The following is a 19,494-nucleotide window of genomic DNA, read 5'->3' as shown; positions in this document are numbered from 1 at the left end:
GTGCTCTGCCACCCTTAATGTAAAGAAGTTCTTCCTCATGTTGAGGTGGAACTTTGTGTTTTAATTTATGGTCATTGCTCCTCATCCTGTTGCTGGGAACCGATGAAAAGAGTCTGGCACCATCATCTTGACACCTACCTTTGAGATATTTATGTGCATTGATGAGATCCCCTCTCAGTCTTCTCCAGACTAAACAGGACCAGCTCTTGCAGTCTTTCCTCATAAGAGAGATGCTCCAGACCCCAGATCGTCTTTGTGGCCTCCACTGATTCCCCTTATGTGGGAATCTTCAGATTTCAGTTCAGTAGCTGCTCTGTCTGGTGTGATCCAGGGTACAGAGCATGGATGGGAGGAAGGGAAGGGCTGGAGTAAATTTGGTGGCTAAATGAGCCAAGACAATGGTAACAGGGTCTTGCTTTACCAGCTCTGGTTCCTGGTGCCTAGAAGAAGTCACATCATCTGGTTTTGGTGTGTGAGTGGACACAGGAAGCTCCCCCACATTTATTCCAGCTGGAGCCCCTGTGGCAGCTTTATTGTTTTTAGATTAGATAACACCAGATCTGTGCAACTTTATCATTTTTGACCATCAAACAGTGGGGAAGCTGAACACACAAGCCAAATTATGTCTGTGTTGGCTCCTTTAGTGTCAAAAGGCAGTTTTTTAAGGTGTTTTAAATAGGAAGATATTACATGAAGGATGGTTAAAAGGGAAGGGTTGTGTTCCTACAGGTATCTAAGAGGCTGAGTATGAGGATTTGGTGTATCATCTTGCTGTGCAGCCTAGTCTGGGAGCTGCTGTGGATTGTTCCCAGTGGGAGTATGGGATGAGGAAAAGCTTTCTGCCAAAGCTTCTTGCTTAGGAAATTCTGGTGCTGCTGTAAGTGTTCTGGCGGGTGTTTGGGAGGGAGGGAGGGATGACTAGGCTGGGAGATGGCAGAATTGCCTGTCTGGTGAAATATGGTTTTAGAGACAAGTATCATGTAACAACCTAAACTTGAGCTCAGTGGTGGGGGAATGGACTTGGAACTCTGTTCTTGCAAGAAAACAAAACCCTATATCTTTATAATAAGGCCTCAGCACCGTGTTGTTCCCCCCCCCCCCCATCATAATGACTGTTTCTTTATTAACTCCTCTGAGTTCCCCTCTGAAACACTTGAGGCTGCTTTCTCCTGCATCCTGGCTGTGCTGCTGCTCTTTGCCCAGCTCATCCAGTGCCATGTCCCTGTGGAGCATCCTAAGGCTTGCCCTTGTGTGGAGATGGGGTGGTCAAATGTGTTTTCACACATGTTTTTACCAGCAGGGTGATTGCTGCTCAGATCCAGTCCCAAGGCCACGGCCTCCTTTCTAGAAAGTAAATTTTCTGAGAGGATGTGCCCACCCTTTGAACTCCTTTGTTGATGGGTTACTGTTGCTACAGCTAAAACACACTTGTTCTTTTGGTAAAGCTTTAGTTCAAAATATCAAAAGCTTTAGTGCTTTTTAATGCTGCACAGATGAGGAGACCTTGACCCCCCCCTTCATCCACTCTGGCTGAGTTAATACATTTGTTTTCCTGAGCTGCAGCAGCATTCAAACCTGAAGATAAGAGGGGGAATTCTGTGGGACCGAAGTGCCGTCCGTGGCTGGGAGGATGTGATGCTTTACTGCTGCCAAAATCCGAGTCCTTCCCACATCTTGTGTATGAAGGCATATGTTTGGGGGTGGCTTCAGAAAGGGAGAACAACACCATTATGTTTTTAACTTCCTCTCCTGTTTTGTTTCTCTGTGCATCTGTATTTCAGTTTTTCTCTGTGCAAAACTAGCAAATCGGCTGAAGCACCTACTGCTAAAGATCAGCCTTGGTACAGAAACAGTGGTAATTAAAAGGCAGTAAGTATCTTTGCTAGCTTGGATGCTGATTTTTTTTTTTTTTTATTTTCCTTCTTTTTTTTCTTTTTTTTTAAATTCACAAGCACAGCTTTTTACTCCTCACACAGTAGGAATTTGTCAGGGGCTTGCTGGCATTAATAGACTATTTCAGCTCTTTTCTATGGCCCAGCAGCTATAGAGGAGGGGAAAAAGCATGCTTTGTATGGAGCTGTGGTTGGAGCTGTGCTGCAGTGCCCATCTGAAGTTGGCTGGGTCTATTTTGCCAGCTTTTGCCTCCCTCTGGTAGGTGCTGGTCCCTTCCTAAACACATGACATCCCACTGTATGATTCCTGTGCTTGGATCAGGGTTGTGGCTGCTCCTGACCTGAACCTTCTTTTCATGGTTTTGCTTCTCGAGCTCTTCACAAGATACCTTTGGGTTTCAGTTTTTTGTCTGGCTTTTATCTTTTACTTCTCAGTTGATCCCCAAAGGAGTAGGACTAGCACAAAACATGTGGTGTTTCTAACCAGGGATACATGGGAGGGAGTTCTAGCTCTTGAAAAAGTGAGTGGCATTCTTGAAATGGTGTGGTTGCGTTTATTTGGGTGTGGATATAATCATGTTTTTTGTGATACAGCTCCTGCTGAGTCTGAAATGCTAGTGTCAGTAAAGCCAGAAGGAAAGCCAGACAAAAGCTTGGAGAAAAGTCAGGATTTCAGTGCCTCTTACTGATGGTTCATGGGAAAGTAACGATTTTGTGTTTGATTTTCCCAAAGCACTAGGCACATGCTTTTTTTTTTTTTTCCCCTCTGTGAATTACTGTTTGTGAAAATGTATTTTACAGCTCACAAAACATCAGAAACAGCTGATTTTTGTGCCTAGGTTTTGCTCGTAGGGGTAGGTCCTTGTTACAGACCCTGGGTAGTCTAATGAAAGTGGTGTTTAACTACAGAGTTTCAATTTCTGCTGATCATGGCAGCCTGACTCCTGGTATTCCTGAATTCCTGGAGCTGAGGACATGCTCTCATCCCCCTGCTCTGCCAGTGCAATGCCTCCTCCATCTTCTCCACCCGACACGTTTCTTAGCCTTGTGTAGAACTCAGCAGAGATTTCTCCATGAGGACTGGAATGTGTTTATATAATATTTTATATATTATTTTAGGCTCCTGCTACTCAAATGTAGGCAAATGATTAACCTCTCCATCACCATCAGTAGACGAATCGTGGAATTGCTGTAGCAGAAAGTCAAATAAGATGGGTCTAAACCGGCTTCTGTTTTTTCCTGCCTGGAAAATTCATCCTTCGTGGCTTTCTCAGCAAGTGTGGCTACCAAGAGCAGCTTTTCCAGGCCAGGAGTGTTTAGTGGGAGCACTGAGCTGGAACCACACTGGTCAAGCACTGGTTGGTGTGTAGGTTGGGGCTCTTCTGTGTGGGAGGTGTTGGGAGGGGGTTGATGTGAGAGGCTCCATCTCTGCAAAAGCAGGGGTAGGGCAGCAGCAGGAACACTGGGCAAAGCTGCTGAAAAGGAGAGAACAACCTGCTGCACTAAATCACAGATCCCCTGGGGACACAGCTCTATGTTTAGCATCCTCAAATGGCATTCCTTTATTACGGCATCATTGAGCGTGGTCCTCTAGAGAGGAAGCAAACGGTCTCTAAAACAATCTGCTGGCAACTCGGGCTGGAGCATTTGAGGTTTTCCAGGGCTCTTCTGCTGTGTCACTCTTCCCTTTAATGTTCCAGCTCGAAGGTTGTTGTTCTTTTGCCATCAGAGTCCGTTAAGGCGCCGGTAAGAGTATCTGCTCCAAGGACAAGGTGTAGAAGGCAGTGAGAACAAGAGATACTGCAGAGCAGTGTTGTTTTTGGTGTAATCTGCCTTATCAGCATGTGATGCAAAGACAGGGCAGTTTTCACAGGACTTGGAGGCTGCGTGGTGACATGTTTTCTGTCCTTTATGAAATCCACCACGTTATTTTGATTAGAACACTAACGTAACTCCTGGCAGCCTCAAATCTTACTGCCAGCAGCTATTTCCCTCCAAAGCCCGGTGCAGTGCTAACAAGCAGAAGGATCTCGTGTGTCCTGTTTACGAGGAGCTCTGCAGACGGAGGTGTTCCGTGGGAGGTAACAAGGTAGCGCTGTAGCCGTGTATAAAAGGTGGAAAAATGTTGTGTGTGCAGACAGGCTGTTGTGTTAATTTGTGTTTGATGGTGTTCAGAAACTCCAGCTGCAATAACGGCATGATGACGTTAAGTTCTTTTATATCTAAACATATATATTTTGTATCTGTGCATGCACATATGTGTATATATATCTTTTGTCTCGTGGGAAAGTCCGTGTTTGGATCATCGGTGCTTCAGCTGCTGCTGTACTTGAATGTGATTTCCTTATGTTTGTTCAGTTTTTAGGTGGCAGAGACACGGTGAAGCTCTGTGTGGGGCAAGGAGAGCTGATGGGGGAGCCTGGGGTGTGACCCAGGATGGATTGGCTGTGACGGCGTGCCTTAGCTGGAGAGGTAGTTACCATGAAGAGTTCCTGCAGAGCTGGCCTCCACAGGGAACCGCTGAATTCCACATCCTCCACCTTCCACCAGGTCAAACGGTATGAACAGGCTGGCCTGCCTCTAGCTGACTATTCAGCACTGGCTGAGCCTTCTCCTTGCTTTCCTATTGTCTTGTCACTCAACTGTTCGGTCTGAATTCTTCCTTTCGGATGGTGTTTAAGTGAAACGCTGTAGTGGCTTAAGGGCAGAAATGTTCTTTTGACGTTTTTATTTGATAATGACAACTTCAGATTCCCTACAGCTGGCAGGGTGCTTGGAGAAATCCTTGGGTTTTTTAGCAACAGCTGTAAATTAGTTTGGGAACACGACTTTGAAGTAGAACTTAATTGGCGAGTGGCTCGTCAGAGGAGGCTTTAGAACACGCAGTCAGCTTAGAGCAAGTGGAAATGCTGGCACTCATTGTTGCGGTTTGTCTTACTATGGAGTAAGTAATTAGATTAGTTTAAGCTCAGATTTTACATTGCTCACTCTCCTGTGTCTCTTATTAAGAAGAAATGCACGATTGATTTCAAACACTTGTGCTTATGTGACAATTAAGTGAACGCCTCTCACTGTGTCTCGTTATAGGAACACCGGGCAGAACAACTTGTCCTTATGCAAATGCAAGAACATGCTGGTTTCTTTGAGTTCAGACTACTTCAAAATATATGTTTCTTCTTTTTTTTCTGAAAGCAAGGCTCCTAAACTTCCTCAGCCTGGCGGAAGAGCGCCAGCTTTTCGGTTTCCAAAAGCTGTGTGGGTTTAAAGCAAACTTTTAACCTTTGTTCTTTGTGGTTGTGTAGACAGCATATACTTGCTATGTTCGTCTCATGGTAATTTAGTGCTGGAAAAGACTTCCTGGGTCACCCAGCTCTTTGCTTTCCCAAGCAGTAGCTCATAATCCCTTTTGTGAACTTAGTCTAGCCTAAAAACATTTACATCTTTTCTTACATCTCTTCTTCTCTCCTCCAGTTTATTAAGCCATTACTGAAGATGACAGATCTAGCTGTGCAATTAGGAACCTTCTTTTGATTCCCAGGCTAAGCATTCATGACAGTTTACATGCTTATTTGAGTTTCTGTTCCTTTATTTTCCTTCTGCTTTTCTTCCCACTTCTTATTTTCAGTGGTTTACCTCTCTTGCTGCATTCTGTAAAATGGGGTTGTGACCCTCACCTGTGGTTTTGTGGTGCTAAATGACCCAAGTTTTCTCAAGTAGCTTCTTGAATAACAACTGTTGTTGTCCTCAGTGTGGATACATCTCAGTCCTGGCTAAAATTGTCTGCTGTGCTCCTGGGCAGATGTGGCTGGAGGGTTTTCTTGCTGCTGCCTCAAATGTGTGACAGTGTCACCTCTACTTACTTGTTTTGTTTCTATGGTGGCCAATTCACCTTAGTTACTTCCAGAACTCCTTGGTGTTCCTCTTGCTGGTGCATCACTGCCTGTATTTCAAAACTCTCCTCAGTTTCTGTGACTTGTAGCTTTGTGCCTCTGCTGTTTTGGAACTGCCTCCAGTTCTGTGGGTGCAGTATTTGTGCTGAGGTCATTCCCAACAAAATCAGATGTTCCCCAGGCTGATTCTTGAGGCATGTCTTTGGTTTCCAAGCTGGTATTTTCTTATTCAGCATCACCTGGGGCTGTCTGCTGCTAAGCCAGCTCCTTTGTCTGTTTTCCCATTCCCCTGCCAATCTGTCTTCACCAGTAAATCTCTTTGTGCTCTCTGAAGACCATGTGAGTAAGATATAGTAGATTTGTCTAAAAAGATCACTTTTTTTTGAAAACCTTGAGGTTAGTCTGGCATTTTGAAGTATTCCCTCTTCTCCCTTTTTCTCTGTGTCACATTAATCCTCTTTGCTTGCAAAGCACCTTTATATTGGAGTCAGAATACCAGCCCTGGAGAGGCTGCAATCATTCTCCCTTCTCTTTCTCCCCTGCAGTGCCCCCTCCAATGTGCCACATGTTTATTATCTCCCATTGTTGCCTTTCAAGAGGTTTATAAATCCTGTTTCTTGGCCTGCAGTGCGTGAGCCTATCTGTTTTGGATTCTAAAACTGAGATGAGCCAATCCTCACAATTTTTATGAAGCTCTTTAATCCTCCCCCTGCCAATGTTCTTGTTCAGATTAACGCCTGGGCTTTTGCCCTCACGATCGCAGTTACCACCCCTCTTTAAAAATGATGCAAAGTCAATTTTGGTATTTTGTGTAGCACTTGGAATACTCTTAATCTCTGCCCTGCCCTTGCTTGCAGCCTTGTTTCTCTCCCAGTCCTTTCTCACAAACTGAGGAACCTTTCACTATTTCTTTATTTTTAAATATCTCTGCAGTGACCTAACACTGCACCACTTCTCATGTTTATCCCTAGACTTTTTGAGCTCCAAGATACAAGTTTCTAAGTGATGTGACTTGAAACCCGCGTCTGCTTCTTGTATCCTTCACGAGAAAGGATCACATCCAGTTGGAGTTTCTTCAGTTCTTGTTTGGGATGTGTTCTTAATAATGAAAACACCTTTTGGCTCCTGGAGAAATCTGTCTGCAGTGAAATCTTCTGCACCACATCTTGAACATCATGAACCAGTTCCTTTCAGTCTTGAGTTTCAAAAGAGCAACCTTATGACTTGCCTTCAGATGTACTTTCACTTATTCTTTTCTTTTGAACGCCGAGTCTCCGACTGATCGTGTGGTCCAAGGTTAATTTCTACAACCTTTCATGTGTTCTCATTACAATATGCACAAAAATGAAGGCTATAAATAGCATCACTTTGTGTTGGTTCGTTAGCTGTTTGAAGAAATACATGTTGTGCTATGATGTGAAGAAAGGTCTTGGTCCTGTTGCTGTTAATAAATCAGAAAACAAATGTTAAAGTAAGAGAGGTAAAAGACTTCCAGAAGGAAACATATCACGTATCTGTGCTGCTCTGGGCAGTTTTAAGCAGAAGATCTATAAAACCACCACTGTTTTTCTTACTGTCCTTCTGTGATTTCTTCTCATCTCAGCCTGTTCCACCACAGGCACGCGTGTCGTCCCATCATCTTTGAGCTACGTTTTTCTGGAGCAGCTTATAACCTTGAACACCAAATCTGTCAGTTCATTTTGTTCCCTTTTGCTTTATGTCATCCATGTGTCATCTCCAGTGTGGTTGGGAAGCAGGGAGCAGGGGTTTGAGGTTCCTGAGGCTCAACAAAGAACCGCTTCTACGTCACTCGCTTCACGGTAAGTGCTTTTATACAAAAGCCTGGCAAAGCAGTGGCACTTCTTCCTGTATAAAATTTAGAAAGTAGCCCAGTTGACTGTGCTTTACATTGAAGAGTGTGTGTGTGTTTAGTGTAAAATGTGTCCAGAACATTAACAGGTGGGAGCCCTCGAACTGGAGTGGTGTGTGTTGGGCTTGGGTGTGTGTTGTGTCACCTGAAACCTCTGCGTGGTGAGGATGATGGACTTCATGCCTGTGTGCAGCTACATTTGGGTGTTGTCTACCCCAGAGTCAGGTTATTTGAACACCTGATGGGGTGAACACTCAGTGTTAGGTGTTTACTTTGCATTTACTTCCTCAGCTCTTTTGGGCCAGCTCTGCCCCACGTTTTTGGCTTGCCTCCGCTTCCCCCAGGCTGGCCACTTGGACAGAGAGCTCTCCCTCAGCAGCCAGATACCTTCTGTTTGCCTTCAAATCCCGTAGTAATCCTTGCTGGCTCTCTGAGAGATGCAAGAGGCATTTTGCAGGCGCTGGGAGGTGGGTCTGGAGCAGCTGCTGCTCCAAGGGAGTGGGTTTTCTAGAAATCAGATGCCTCCACAGCTGCCGGAGTCGAACCCGCCCCGGCTCTGGAGCGTCGTGCTTCCCAACCCGCCCTTCTGCGAGCTTGGACACTTGCCACGTGCCAGAACAAGCTCCAGTGAGCAGCAGAGCCTCTTCCATCCCGACTGCTCAGCCGGGACTTTCCCGCCCCGGCAGAATCCGTGGAATGCCTTTGAAGCAGCTCTCTGTCTGCTCTGCCTTGCCCTGGCAGTGCAAAGGGGATGGAAATGGTACTGGAGGTTGAGCCCAAAGGACCTACCAAGCCCTTCCAGAAATAACAAGTGGTTGACCATGGTTAAGTCGCATTCAGTGCTCAGTCCTTGCTAATTGTCAGTGTCCTTTGCAGAGGAGCTGAGTCCTGTGGACAGAGAACTGGGATGCCAGGGAGGAGAAAAGCCTTGCCAGAGGTTATGCTTGGTGTGGGTTTTTATTGTTTTTTTTTATTTTTTTTTTTACTCCTTTTTTTTTTTTTTTTTTGGCTTCTTCTGCCTTCTGTTAGTGTGTCCTGAGGGTTTTTTAAGAGTTGTAGCTGGCACTGGGTGTGCAGTCAGCAACGCGAGAAACTTTTGTCGACTGCAGTTGGTGTGTTTAAAAGAAGAAATCCACAGGAAACTTGGGGGTTTTGATGGAAATTTTTCTCCTTAACAAAACCTTCCGCTGCTTTGCCCAGAAAACTTGCAGTGTGAATATGCTGTTTGAGAATATTGTACTTCTTGTTGTTGTTGTTGTTCTTGCTGGCCAGAGGAAATGTTTCGGCTTCACAAGGGCATCATCAGAGTCCCTGACCTGGGGGCATTAGGGTTCTCTGTGGGCCTCACAAAGGAGTTGTAAAAACCGAGCCTTTTTTTACCAGTTTTCCCTCCAACTTTGGAGTTTCTACTAAAGCAAATGTATTAATTTTTTAGGCTGCTGTGATTTAGAACATATATGAGTACAAAAGGATGCAGGAAGATTCTGGCCAGCTTGGCAAGTGAGAATCATGGAATGATTTGGCTTGGAAGAGACCTCAAAGACCATCTCATTTCAACCCTTCTGCCATGGGAGGGGACATGTTCCACTAGACCAGGGTGCTCCAAGCTCTATCCAGCCTGGCCTTGGACACTTCCAGGGATGGGGAGTCCACAAGTGGGTTATGGGCCTTCCCTTCAGTGGGAAGAGGAGAGGGCTGTGTGTGTGTTTGTGCACATATAAAGGAATATATTTCTGTATCAACAATGTGGAGTAACTAACTTGATAAAACTACAGTGGAAACAAGCTGCAGTTACGACTTAGGAAAACAGCAATGTCATTCCAGCAGTGCAAGTATCCTGTTTTTCAGACACGGCTGATTAGAAATAGAAAAACTGGCCCCTTTATTTCATCAGCTTAAGGATGGAATAACAGCATGAAGGCAGCACTGCTCGTTGTTTCAGTGCTGATCATTCCTGGCAGAATTCTCTCTTATCAGCAATTTAAAACCGCACATTTGGGATTGAAAACCTTTTTATGTGTGCTCTGTGGACTTCTGAAGAGTCATTGTCTCTAAAGATAAAATTAGAAAGCTTGATAACTTTTAAAGGGTGGAGGAAAGCAAACAGAATTATTCTGGAATTAAGTTTCATAGGGAATTGTCAATGACTTCACCTTTTAGCAACTATTTTTGGTGGTTTTAAATATTTAAAAGCTTTACCTGCAGCTGCCACAGTTCTCCACTTGCCAGCACTGAGATGTTGCAAAAATAGGGGAGTCTGTGGGTGGGGACTGGGCTCTGGTTCGTCTTCAAAGCAATTTCTGCTGGGAAGGCTTGTTCTAATTCTAGGAGCTAGAGATGAAATGTGCTGCTGACGTGCAGGGAAGAAGCTGTGTTTGCCTAAAAGTTCATTCTTAATATCCACGGCAAAGTGCGTGTGAGGTGGGGGCTCGTGTTTTCCAAGTGACACTTTCAGGTAAGGTCCATTCCTAAGATCCCTTCTAAGATGGAAGTTCTCTTCCCTGCTGCTGGAAAACTGTGAGGCAGGTGACAGCTGGTCAGGTGGAGTTTGCAGTGTTCTTTTATAGCTGTCTGAAGTTATTAGATGAAGATTTTCTTTAAATCCAGATCCATTAAAACATGTGCAATGAACTGGGTGCCGGATTCAAATGAGGCAATTATTCTGGCAGTAAAACTTCTGAGTAAGGCATAATTTTGTTATGTAAATTATAACTTTTCAACCTTAAATGGTATTGTTGGCTGAGCCAGGGACTAACTGAAACACAGGAGGAAATATAACCTTAAACAAGAAATCTGTGATAGGTGAGGCAGAACTCTACCCTTTGTCTTTCTCCATAGACCAGAAATAGCTGGGAGCAGCTGAACCAACTTTGCTGGCTAAACGTGTCCCCTGAGCCTGTTGGGGTAACCAGTTTGGTCCTGTTTTCATTCTTATAATACCTGGTCTCACCTTCATTTGCAGCTTCTCTTAATGAAGGGTGTTGAGCCGATTGTCCTCCCGGATTCCTGAAAACTGCTTGAAGAAAGCCTTTTATGAACAAGCTCAGCTCATTTTTCAAACACCTTGGCATGAAAACTCATGAATGAAATTTGATCTTCTGCTCCTGGCTCAGGAGATTTCAGCATGCAAATCTTGTATTTAATTGCATTCACCTCTTCTCCCCAGGGTACGGTGGCGGGCGGCCACCGGAGCTTTTTCTCTCTCTCTAATCTTGGAAGCACAGCTCCAGAATGTCCTTCTGGAAGGGAAGGGAGGGCTGCAGGCACTGTTCCCTGCAGCAGTTTGCTGCAGTGCTTCACCTACTGCTCCTCTGGGCCGGGCTTTGGCCAGGGCGCATCGGGGGCCTGACCCTGCTCCATTAAAGTGCAGACAAAATGAGCCAGACCCTGTGGAAAATGAGGCCGGAGCAAACTCCAGCAGCCTTGATCTCCCATGTTCTCTTTGTGCATCTGTTTCAGCACCCTGAAGTTCTATTTTTGTGAGATTATTTCAGCTTTTAGCATCCAACTGGAGAGGCAAACAAAATAGCTCAGTCGCGTTTTGCAGAGGAGACTAAACTGGGAGGTGACCCAATTCCAATGAGCTGGAATTAGCAGGCAGGAGGCACAGGGAGAGAATTAACCCAGGAACTAGGTAGGTGTATCTGCAGCACTGAGATCTCGTACCCCCACAGTCTTGTAGGTGAGATGCAGATGGTTTTGGCACTGTCTGGTTGCAAGAATGAGGTGATGGTTTCCCTATAAAAATCCAGAGGGAAAGAATGTAGATAGCATCATCCTTTCCAGGGTCTGCTTCCTGGCCTTCAAAGCACTGCGTGGAGCAAAGGGGCATAGAAAGGTGAAGTAAGCCCTTCCTCTTGATATACCTCCCCCAAGCCCCTGTCTGTGCCTGCCCCTCGCTTCTTATCACTAGGGCCAGAAGGAAGTATCCAGGGAAAGCAATGGTTAAGCAGCATGGCTGCTCCTGGTGCTGGAGGCTTCCTCTGCTTGGGCAGCGTCAGCTGTAAATTTGTCAGACTTTGTAGATGTTGTGCCTTGAGGTTTTTGATTAAAAGCTGTTTTTAGGCTACAAATGCAATGCTTAAGCAACTGTCTTCGTGGTAGCTCTCTGGGGAAACATGTTCAGTGCCTGAATGTGTCCGTGTTGGCTCCTGATGGATGTGGCATTGAACCTGCTGCTCCTCAGCTAGCAAGCACAGATTAGCCCCATATCAAAGTGGAGGCCTTTGAGTGTAACAATTCAAAGATTACCATGGAAACATAATCTATAGTTAGTTCTGTAATATGCTTCTGTGATACTCCTGGGAGAAGAGCCTGGAGTCTCCTGATGATTGCACCCTGTGTGGCAGCGCCCCGGGCTCTGAGCTTTGAATGGCAGGTGACTGTGAGGGTGTGACAGAACAGGGGAGTTGAGCGCTGCTGCTGCAATGTCAGCAGCATCCAAGTGGTCCTTCACAGCTCTTAAATTCCTAACCATGAAAACATGTCCCTGAGAGTGGGTCTCTTCAGCTGTACATGATGCTTCTCTCGCTTTTGGGGGAGTATCTGATGTATAATGTAAGGACCCTTATGAGAAAGTCACCAAATTTGCCATTATCAATATTCTAAAGGGTAAGTTTCATTGCCCAGAGAAGCTGTGGCTGCCCCACCCCTGGAAGTGTTCAAGGCCAGGTTGGACAGGGCTTGGAGCAACCTGGGATAGTGGGAGGTGTCCCTGCCCATAGCAGGGGGGTGAAACGAGGTGGTTTTTAAGGTCCAACCCAAACCATTCTGTGACTTTGGGTGGTATTAGGAATTTAGATACCCACTGGGGTCTCTGGTGAATGTAATTACACTTGCTAATTTCCCTTTTCAGCTTTAACTGTACTTTATCTGGACATCCACTATCAAACATACTCTTTTCAGGAGACAAACTCCATGACCTTTGTGTACCTTACAACTGGATTAAGGAACGAACGGGCAGAAGGATGGCTCTAACTCTAGAATGAACCACTAGCTATGTTTTCACAACTGAAAAACTCCAGGATTTCTCCTTGCAACAGATTTATCTAATGGGAAGTTCTCTTCTACTGCAGGAAGTTCTCCAAGGGTGGATATTGGAGATTTGGTTGCTGCGTTTTCCTTTCTCATGTGGTTCTTCTTGAGGTGTGGGATGGTGCCTACCCTGGGCCACCTTCTCTAATTCCAGACAGGCATATTTTGCAACTATAACTTCTCCCCTTTCTGTTTTTCCAGGGTCTCTGGTATGCACTTAAAGCCATATCTCAAGTTACAGAAGAAAGAGCGATCCCCAGAAATAAGCCAGGATTCCCTGCGAGGCCACCAGGGATCAGCTCAAGGAGAAAAATACACCACCTGCACCAAACTGAGCGTTTTCCCAAAACCCTCCCTCGTGACTCCATCTCAAAAGCTTCTGGGGATTATTTATCCAAATACTATGTGCAATATGAACGGGAAAGGTCCAGCGGATGGTCCAAGTGCAAGGGAAAAGAAGAACGCCCTGTCTGCAACGATCCACCAGGGAGAGGAAGGGGAAGGGCCTCTGGATGTCTGGGCCGTGGTGAAACCTGGCAACACGAAGGAGAAAATCGCGTTCTTCGCGGCCCAGCAGTGCAGCAGCACCAGCCGGGTGGGCTCCATGAAAATCAAGAGCACGTGGGACATCGACGGGAGGACGGCCAAGCGCAGGAAAAAATCGGTGGACCTCAAAAAAGCCAAAATCCAACTGGAAAGGATGAGGGAGGCCAATGCCAGGTGCTCCCAGCCGGAGCCTTTTGCCTGTGGCATCGAGCACTGCTCGGTGCACTACGGGAATGACAGCGGAGAGGGGGCGTTCCCGGGCCGGTCCCTCTCGGTGATAGAGATGGTGGCTTTCCTGGAGCAGCGAGCGAGTGCTTTGCTGGTGGACTGTGCTAAAACCTGCACGGCTGCCCCTGCCACGAGGCCGAGCGCTCAGCCCAAGGGGGCCCTTCCCAGCTCCGACCCTTTTTCCTCGGCCGGGGCGTGCGAGGTGCATGCGGAGCAGCAGGGCGAGCCCGTGCGCGTGCTGGACATGGTGGCCAAGCTGGAGTCGGAGTGCCTGAGGCGCCAGAGCGAGCGGGAGGCCGGGAGCCTCTCCCGGAACAACAGCTTCCGCAGAAACGTCGGGAGGGTGCTTCTGGCCAACGGCACCCAGCCCGAGGGAGAGGCGGGGAAGGGGGTGCCGGGGGTTCTGGCTCAGGGGGATGGCTTGGGGGAGGCGGGGGTGGCAGAGGCTGGATACGGAGGTCGTTGTGGTGCTCTGGGTGACGCCGAGTCGTGGGATGGCGGCGCCTCTGCTCGGCGGCCTTTTCCTTCGGGGCTGGATACCCGGATGGGGAATGTGAATTCGGGACTTGCTCACGCGGTGCTGGCGATGGCAGCCGGCAGGAGCGACACTGAGACACGGATTGAGCCTCCCAGAGCTCTGCTGTCCTCGTGTCCAGCTGCTGCTGGCAGGCTGCCACCAGATCCCTTGCAGAGCAAAAACGCGACTGTTGATTGTACGTCGAAGGAGCCTGTGATTTTCCCAAAGCAGAGCCTGCATCCTGCGAGGAAGGAGCCCTTGTGCATCAGTATATCCGTCACCAAGACCGAGAAGGGGTGCAGGAAAGAGAAGCTCTCCAACTCCAGTTCTAGTGAGGATTCACTCCCGGGGAGGCTGTTTTTCCTGCAGGATGAGCAGCCTGCTGCTCATGAGCAACAGCCACCACGGGAAAGTACCCAAGAGAAGCCAGGAGAAGTAGCCCAGAATGAGGATGAGGATGCTTTGGCATCCGGCAGGTTGTGTGTCAGGAGCAGTGTCCCTACAGAGCCATCAGCCCCCTCTGTCCCTCCCTCAGAAGGGGCCTTGCAAGTACTTGACGCTTCCTGCCTGAAAAGGCAGGTTTCGCATGACTTTCTGGAGACCAGGTTTAAAATCCAGCAGCTTCTGGAGCCTCAGCAGTATATGGCCTTCCTGCCTCACCACATCATAGTGAAGATCTTTGGGTTGCTCCCTACCAGGAGCCTGGTGGCCCTGAAATGCACTTGCTACTACTTCAAGTTCATCATTGAGTACTACAACATCCGGCCTGCGGACTCGCGCTGGGTCCGGGACCCCCGGTACCGGGAGGACCCCTGCAAGCAGTGCAAGAAGAAGTACGTGAAGGGGGACGTGTCTCTGTGCCGGTGGCACCCCAAACCCTACTGCCAGGCCCTGCCCTACGGGCCTGGCTACTGGATGTGCTGCCACCGGTCCCAGAAGGGCATCCCGGGCTGTAAGTTGGGTCTCCATGACAATCACTGGGTCCCCGCCTGCCACAGCTTTAACCGCGCCATCCACAAGAAGACCAGAGGAGCGGGAACCGAAGTGGAAGAGGAATATTAGTGCACATACACTTTTCCTGCGAGATTGTTTGGGGTAGGAGGAGATTCTCATGCCTTGTGCTGTTTACAGTGTATATAATTGTCGTGGTTATTTTTTTTTTTTGTTTGTTTTGTTTTGTTTTCCACAGGGCTATGAAACTGCACATACTCAAACACAAGAGCCTTTACCTTTTAGATTTAAGAGAGCTTTTAGTCCATCTCTGTAAATAACACTATAAAAAAACCCTAATTGTACATACAGAGTCTACAGCTGGCTGAACAAGGTAACCCCCTACAATGCAGCTATCCCAGTGTTGCGGCTATAGGTGTGTGTGTTTTTAAGTGTCTTGTTTCAAAATCTGTATATTCCGCATAATATATGAATGTTTCTGAGAAGAAACTCTAAATAGGTAAAGGTCAACTTGTTTAAAGAAGCTGCAGACAACTTAACTGGACAACCTGAAACTTAGACTATAGAACAGACCCATTATAGTAGCGTGGCAGTGGATTTAAAAATAAAAAAATAAAAAGAGATGAATATTATTGTATAGTCAGAATATAAAAAAAAAAAAATTCTTGTCTACCTTACCCATGTTGTCTGGTTTGGTTTTTTTTTGATTTTTTTTTTTTTTTACATGAATAAAACGTGCATTCTAGATCTGCCTTACCAGACTTTCTCTTGTAAGACTTTTGCCCCGAAATAAAAATGCTGTAAAACACGTGGCAGAAACTTGGTGCTGTGCTGTAGTTCAGATGTGCAGTGAGCTTCCTCTGGCAAACCTGTCCTACTAACAAAGGAATAAAAAAACACCCCCCAAATCTCTATTCCTTGGAGAACTTCCTGCTGTAACATTCACAGATTCCAGCTTTTCCTTTCCTTCCTGTCAGCCCTGCGTGCAGCAGAGGCTCCTGTTGTCGGGAATTCTGGTGCTAGGTGTGTAAAGCTTCCAAAAACAGGGACTTTCCAGTCATCCTGCTTCTTGGCTCTTGTTTGGGCACCTGCCTTGTTCCCTGGAAGCTCCAGGACAGACCGTGGGTCCAGTAGGATGGATGTGGAGTTGCCTTGGCTCTGTGATGTGCTGGAAGCTTTGCCATCTGCTCTGTGTGGAATTTGTCCCTTTCAACAGAAATGCTTGCAGTGCTTCGCCCTGCTCTGCTGCAGCCTCTGGCATCTCATTCCTTGGGTGTGAGTCGGTGCTTTCCAGGGGAATGGTGACGGTTTGTGTTGGGTGAACAGTGATTGCTCAAACTGGGAGTGGGAGCAGAGCATGGCATCTGTTGCAGTATTTCCCTGAATACATTCCTTTCCTGCAATGCTGTGATCCAGACTCCAGTTACACCCCTCTGAGGGTGAGTGGTTTGGAAATCTGGGAATGGACCCTGCACAATCCAGCAGCCACGTTCAGCTCCTGGGAGCTGAGTCAGTGGAGCAGCAGCCCTTTTTCCAGGGAGCCAAATGGAGTGTGGCAGCTGTGCCTTTGCACTGTCCAAGTCCCTTCTCTCCCCACACTTGGTGCTGTTTCTCTGCCCCTTCTCAAGGCACGGATGGACTCCTGGCAGTCACCATTCCAGCTGGAGCAACCAGAATCTCTGACCTGGTGCAAGAAGAGCCAGTGCCACCTTCCTATGGGCCTCATCCCAGGCCTTCCTCTGCCCTGCAAACCCCAGGGGCCACCTGGAAAGGGCAGGAGCTCTGGATGAGGTGGCCCTGCCCTGACTCATCCTGTTGGCACTGGATCAGCAAGGTGTGGAAAACTGCTGGCTGTGGGGGCCAGGCTGAGCTCCCCACCTTCCTCTGCTTCACCTGCACTGGGATCACATGGAGCGACCCACCTGGTTCCGCAGCGAGGACAGAGAGGGTTTGAAGGCAGATGCTTTTATTCTTTCCCTTAACTGTGAGAGAAGGAAAATGGAGCCCTTGCAGCCTGATGAAGTGTGGGTTTGATGAGCTCAGGGAGATTTAAAGGATGTGCTGGGTTTATTTTTTGCCTTTACCTGCTCCTGCCACCCCGGGCGTCAGACACCCCTCCCTGGCTGCTCGGCCTCCCTGCGCTGCAGACATGATGACAACCATGAGGAATGAGACCAGGAATCTAAGAGGAGGGTGCGGCCCTCCTTGTAATCGGCTGGGAAGAGGGAGAGGAAAAGCAGGATCCCTGGTTAATCCATGACTTCATCCCATAACGGGGCGCGGGCTTCACCCGAACTTCCATCTGCTCCCTCCGGACGAGCAGCAAAGCAACTGCCAGGCTGTTGTTTGGCCAAAGCCATTGGCATCAAAGGCCTCCAGCTTGATTTTGATTAAGGGAAAGGGGAAAGAAGCTGCTTTCCTGCCCCCCACCCAAGACTCTGGAAAACCTGAGGCTGAGCAGCAGCGAGGAAAGTCCCTGCGAGGCTGGAACGGAGCAGCAGAGGAAAATATTTTGTAATTAGATAAGGGGGCCAGTGAGGTCATTTTTTTTGGAACAGAGTGTGAGATTTTGGTCACCTTTGTTGAACAAGGGGAAAACCAAGGATAAAATAATATCATTAGGCTATTTTGTTCCTTGGAACAGGTAAATCTGGAGGACAACTTGTTGTCTACCCTGCCCCATCCCTGCCCTTCCCCTGAGGTGGCTGGGGAGCGTGGGCTGGTTTATACATCATTTATTACATTGTTTGCTGGAACTGTCCCTGTTGCACAGCATTGCTGTTAAAAACTGTTTTGCAGAACAAGCTTTTGCATCCAGATGTGGGTTGGTTCTGAGTGTTGCCATGCTGAGCTGCCTGCAGGCTTTTTCTTTCCTAAAAAGTAGTAAAGTGCAGATTTCTGTTTCCTTAACGGATGGTTCAGGGAGAACCCAAGGTCCAGTGAACTTCTTTGTTTCCTACGAGTCAATTAAAACAACAATCCAGTGTTGGATTTACAAAGTTCAGTGTTTAGAACTGAGGACGAAGGACTGCACCATGTGCTTGACTTTCCTGCCTGGGAGCAGTTGGAGTGTCTGGACTGAATTTCCAGATATGCCTGCGAAGAAGTTGTAATAACATTTCCATTGTCTGTGAGCTTCCAGTTTTCATCAAGCTCTGGGACTCTCCTGGCATGGACACCACAGAAAAAGCTGCCCATGGCTGAGGCTTGTGTTTGGGCTCTTGCTCCATCCTGGCTGTTCCTGCAGCAGCTTTTCCCTTTGCTGTGTCTCTGCTCCCTGGGACGAGGTGCTGAGATGCTGCAGTGGAGCTCAGGTCACTTCCTGCAGTTTCTGCCCCTGTGGCAGCCCCTGGAACTGTCATTAGGGCCACGGAGATGCTCCAAGGGATGGAGCACCTCTATTATGGAGAGAGGGTGGGAGAGCTGGGGGTGTTCAGCCTGGAGAAGAGAAGGCTCCAGGGAGACCTGAGAACCCCTTGAGTGCCCCCTGAGTGCCTAAAGGGGCTCCAGGAGAGCTGGAGAGGGACTTTGGACAAGGGCCTGGAGTGACAGGACAAGGGGGAATGGTTTCAAACTGACAGGACAGGATTAGATGGGATATTAGGAAGAAATTCTTGGCTGTGAGGGTGGTGAGGCCCTGGCACAGGTTGCCCAGAGAAGCTGTGGCTGCCCCATCCCTGGAAGTGTTCCAGGCCAGGCTGGACGGGGCTTGGAGCAACCTGGGATAGTGGAAGGTGTCCCTGGCCATGGCAGGAGGCTGGAACGAGATAGTCTCTAAGGTCTCTTCCAACCCAAACCATTCTGGGATTTCACACCTGCACAAAATTGCACTGAAACATCCAACCTCTGTCTCGAGTCCCACTTCTCACACAGTGGGAATGGTGCTGAAGCCTCACCCTGGGCTGTTTCTCTTCCCAGCCTGCCTTTGGCTGGTCCAGGCAACCCTGGAGTAGGGACAGGACTCGGGGCATTATCAGGCTGCTCTCCTGCCACAAACCAGTGTGGGCAGAGGACAAAACCTCCTGCTGCTGGCCCTGCTTAAGCAGAGCTGAGCTCAAAGCCAGGCTTGGCTTTGCGCAGGGGCAGGACTGACTGTGCTGTCACTGAGGCAACAACCTGCCCCCAGCTCTGCGTGCAGGAACCCCAGGTGGCTGCTGCTCCCACTCCTGGGAGTGTAGCAACCAGGAATCACAGGGCATCAGTCCTCCCCCTCAGATACATCACAAAAAATTGCGTGGGAGGGATTGGTTTTCCTCCATCATTCAGCAGCCTGTAACCCATGGGCTGCCAGGCCACCAGGTCCCCAGGGCAGAGCCTGCTCAGCCCTTTCCCATCCCTGTTGCTCAGACACTCACTGCCTCACTTCAACACTTACATCCATAAAAAGCCACATCTTGCATCCTGAAATGACCTTGTAAGGAGGAGCATCTCCCTTTGCACGCAGCAGGAATTCAGCACCTGCAGAAACAAACATCACCCAGCACATGAGCAGCCCCGAGCCAGGCTCACACGAGAGATTTACCTGTTTACATGTACACAGAGGGATGTGTGTGTGTGTGTGTTGTG

General features: G+C 48.0%; 1 protein-coding gene across 15 annotated transcripts in view; it reads left to right on the top strand.

Moving 5' to 3' along the window:
• FBXO34 (F-box protein 34) overlaps window positions 1–15,541 on the top strand; it is a 41,091-nt gene extending 25,550 nt beyond the window's left edge. For 9 of the 15 annotated variants that reach the window (XM_027662636.1, XM_027662639.1, XM_027662632.1 and 6 more), the window contains 2 exons: window positions 4,251–4,450; window positions 12,888–15,541. In XM_027662636.1, the coding sequence (XP_027518437.1) occupies window positions 4,374–4,450; window positions 12,888–15,039 (2,229 nt within the window). In that variant the 5' untranslated portion in view covers window positions 4,251–4,373 and the 3' untranslated portion in view covers window positions 15,040–15,541. Of the gene's footprint in view, window positions 1–185; window positions 1,870–1,902; window positions 4,451–12,887 lie in introns of those variants that run through there. The other 6 variants (XM_027662628.1, XM_027662625.1, XM_027662631.1 and 3 more) reach the window with 6 other exon arrangements.
• Window positions 15,542–19,494: the final 3,953 nt, after the last annotated feature.

This window comes from Corapipo altera, unplaced genomic scaffold, assembly GCF_003945725.1.
Source record: "Corapipo altera isolate COAL_440 unplaced genomic scaffold, ASM394572v1 169, whole genome shotgun sequence".
Taxonomy (NCBI): Eukaryota; Metazoa; Chordata; class Aves; order Passeriformes; family Pipridae; genus Corapipo; species Corapipo altera.
Note: the sequence above shows the minus strand (reverse complement) of the source record. Positions and strands in the feature narration are given on the sequence as shown.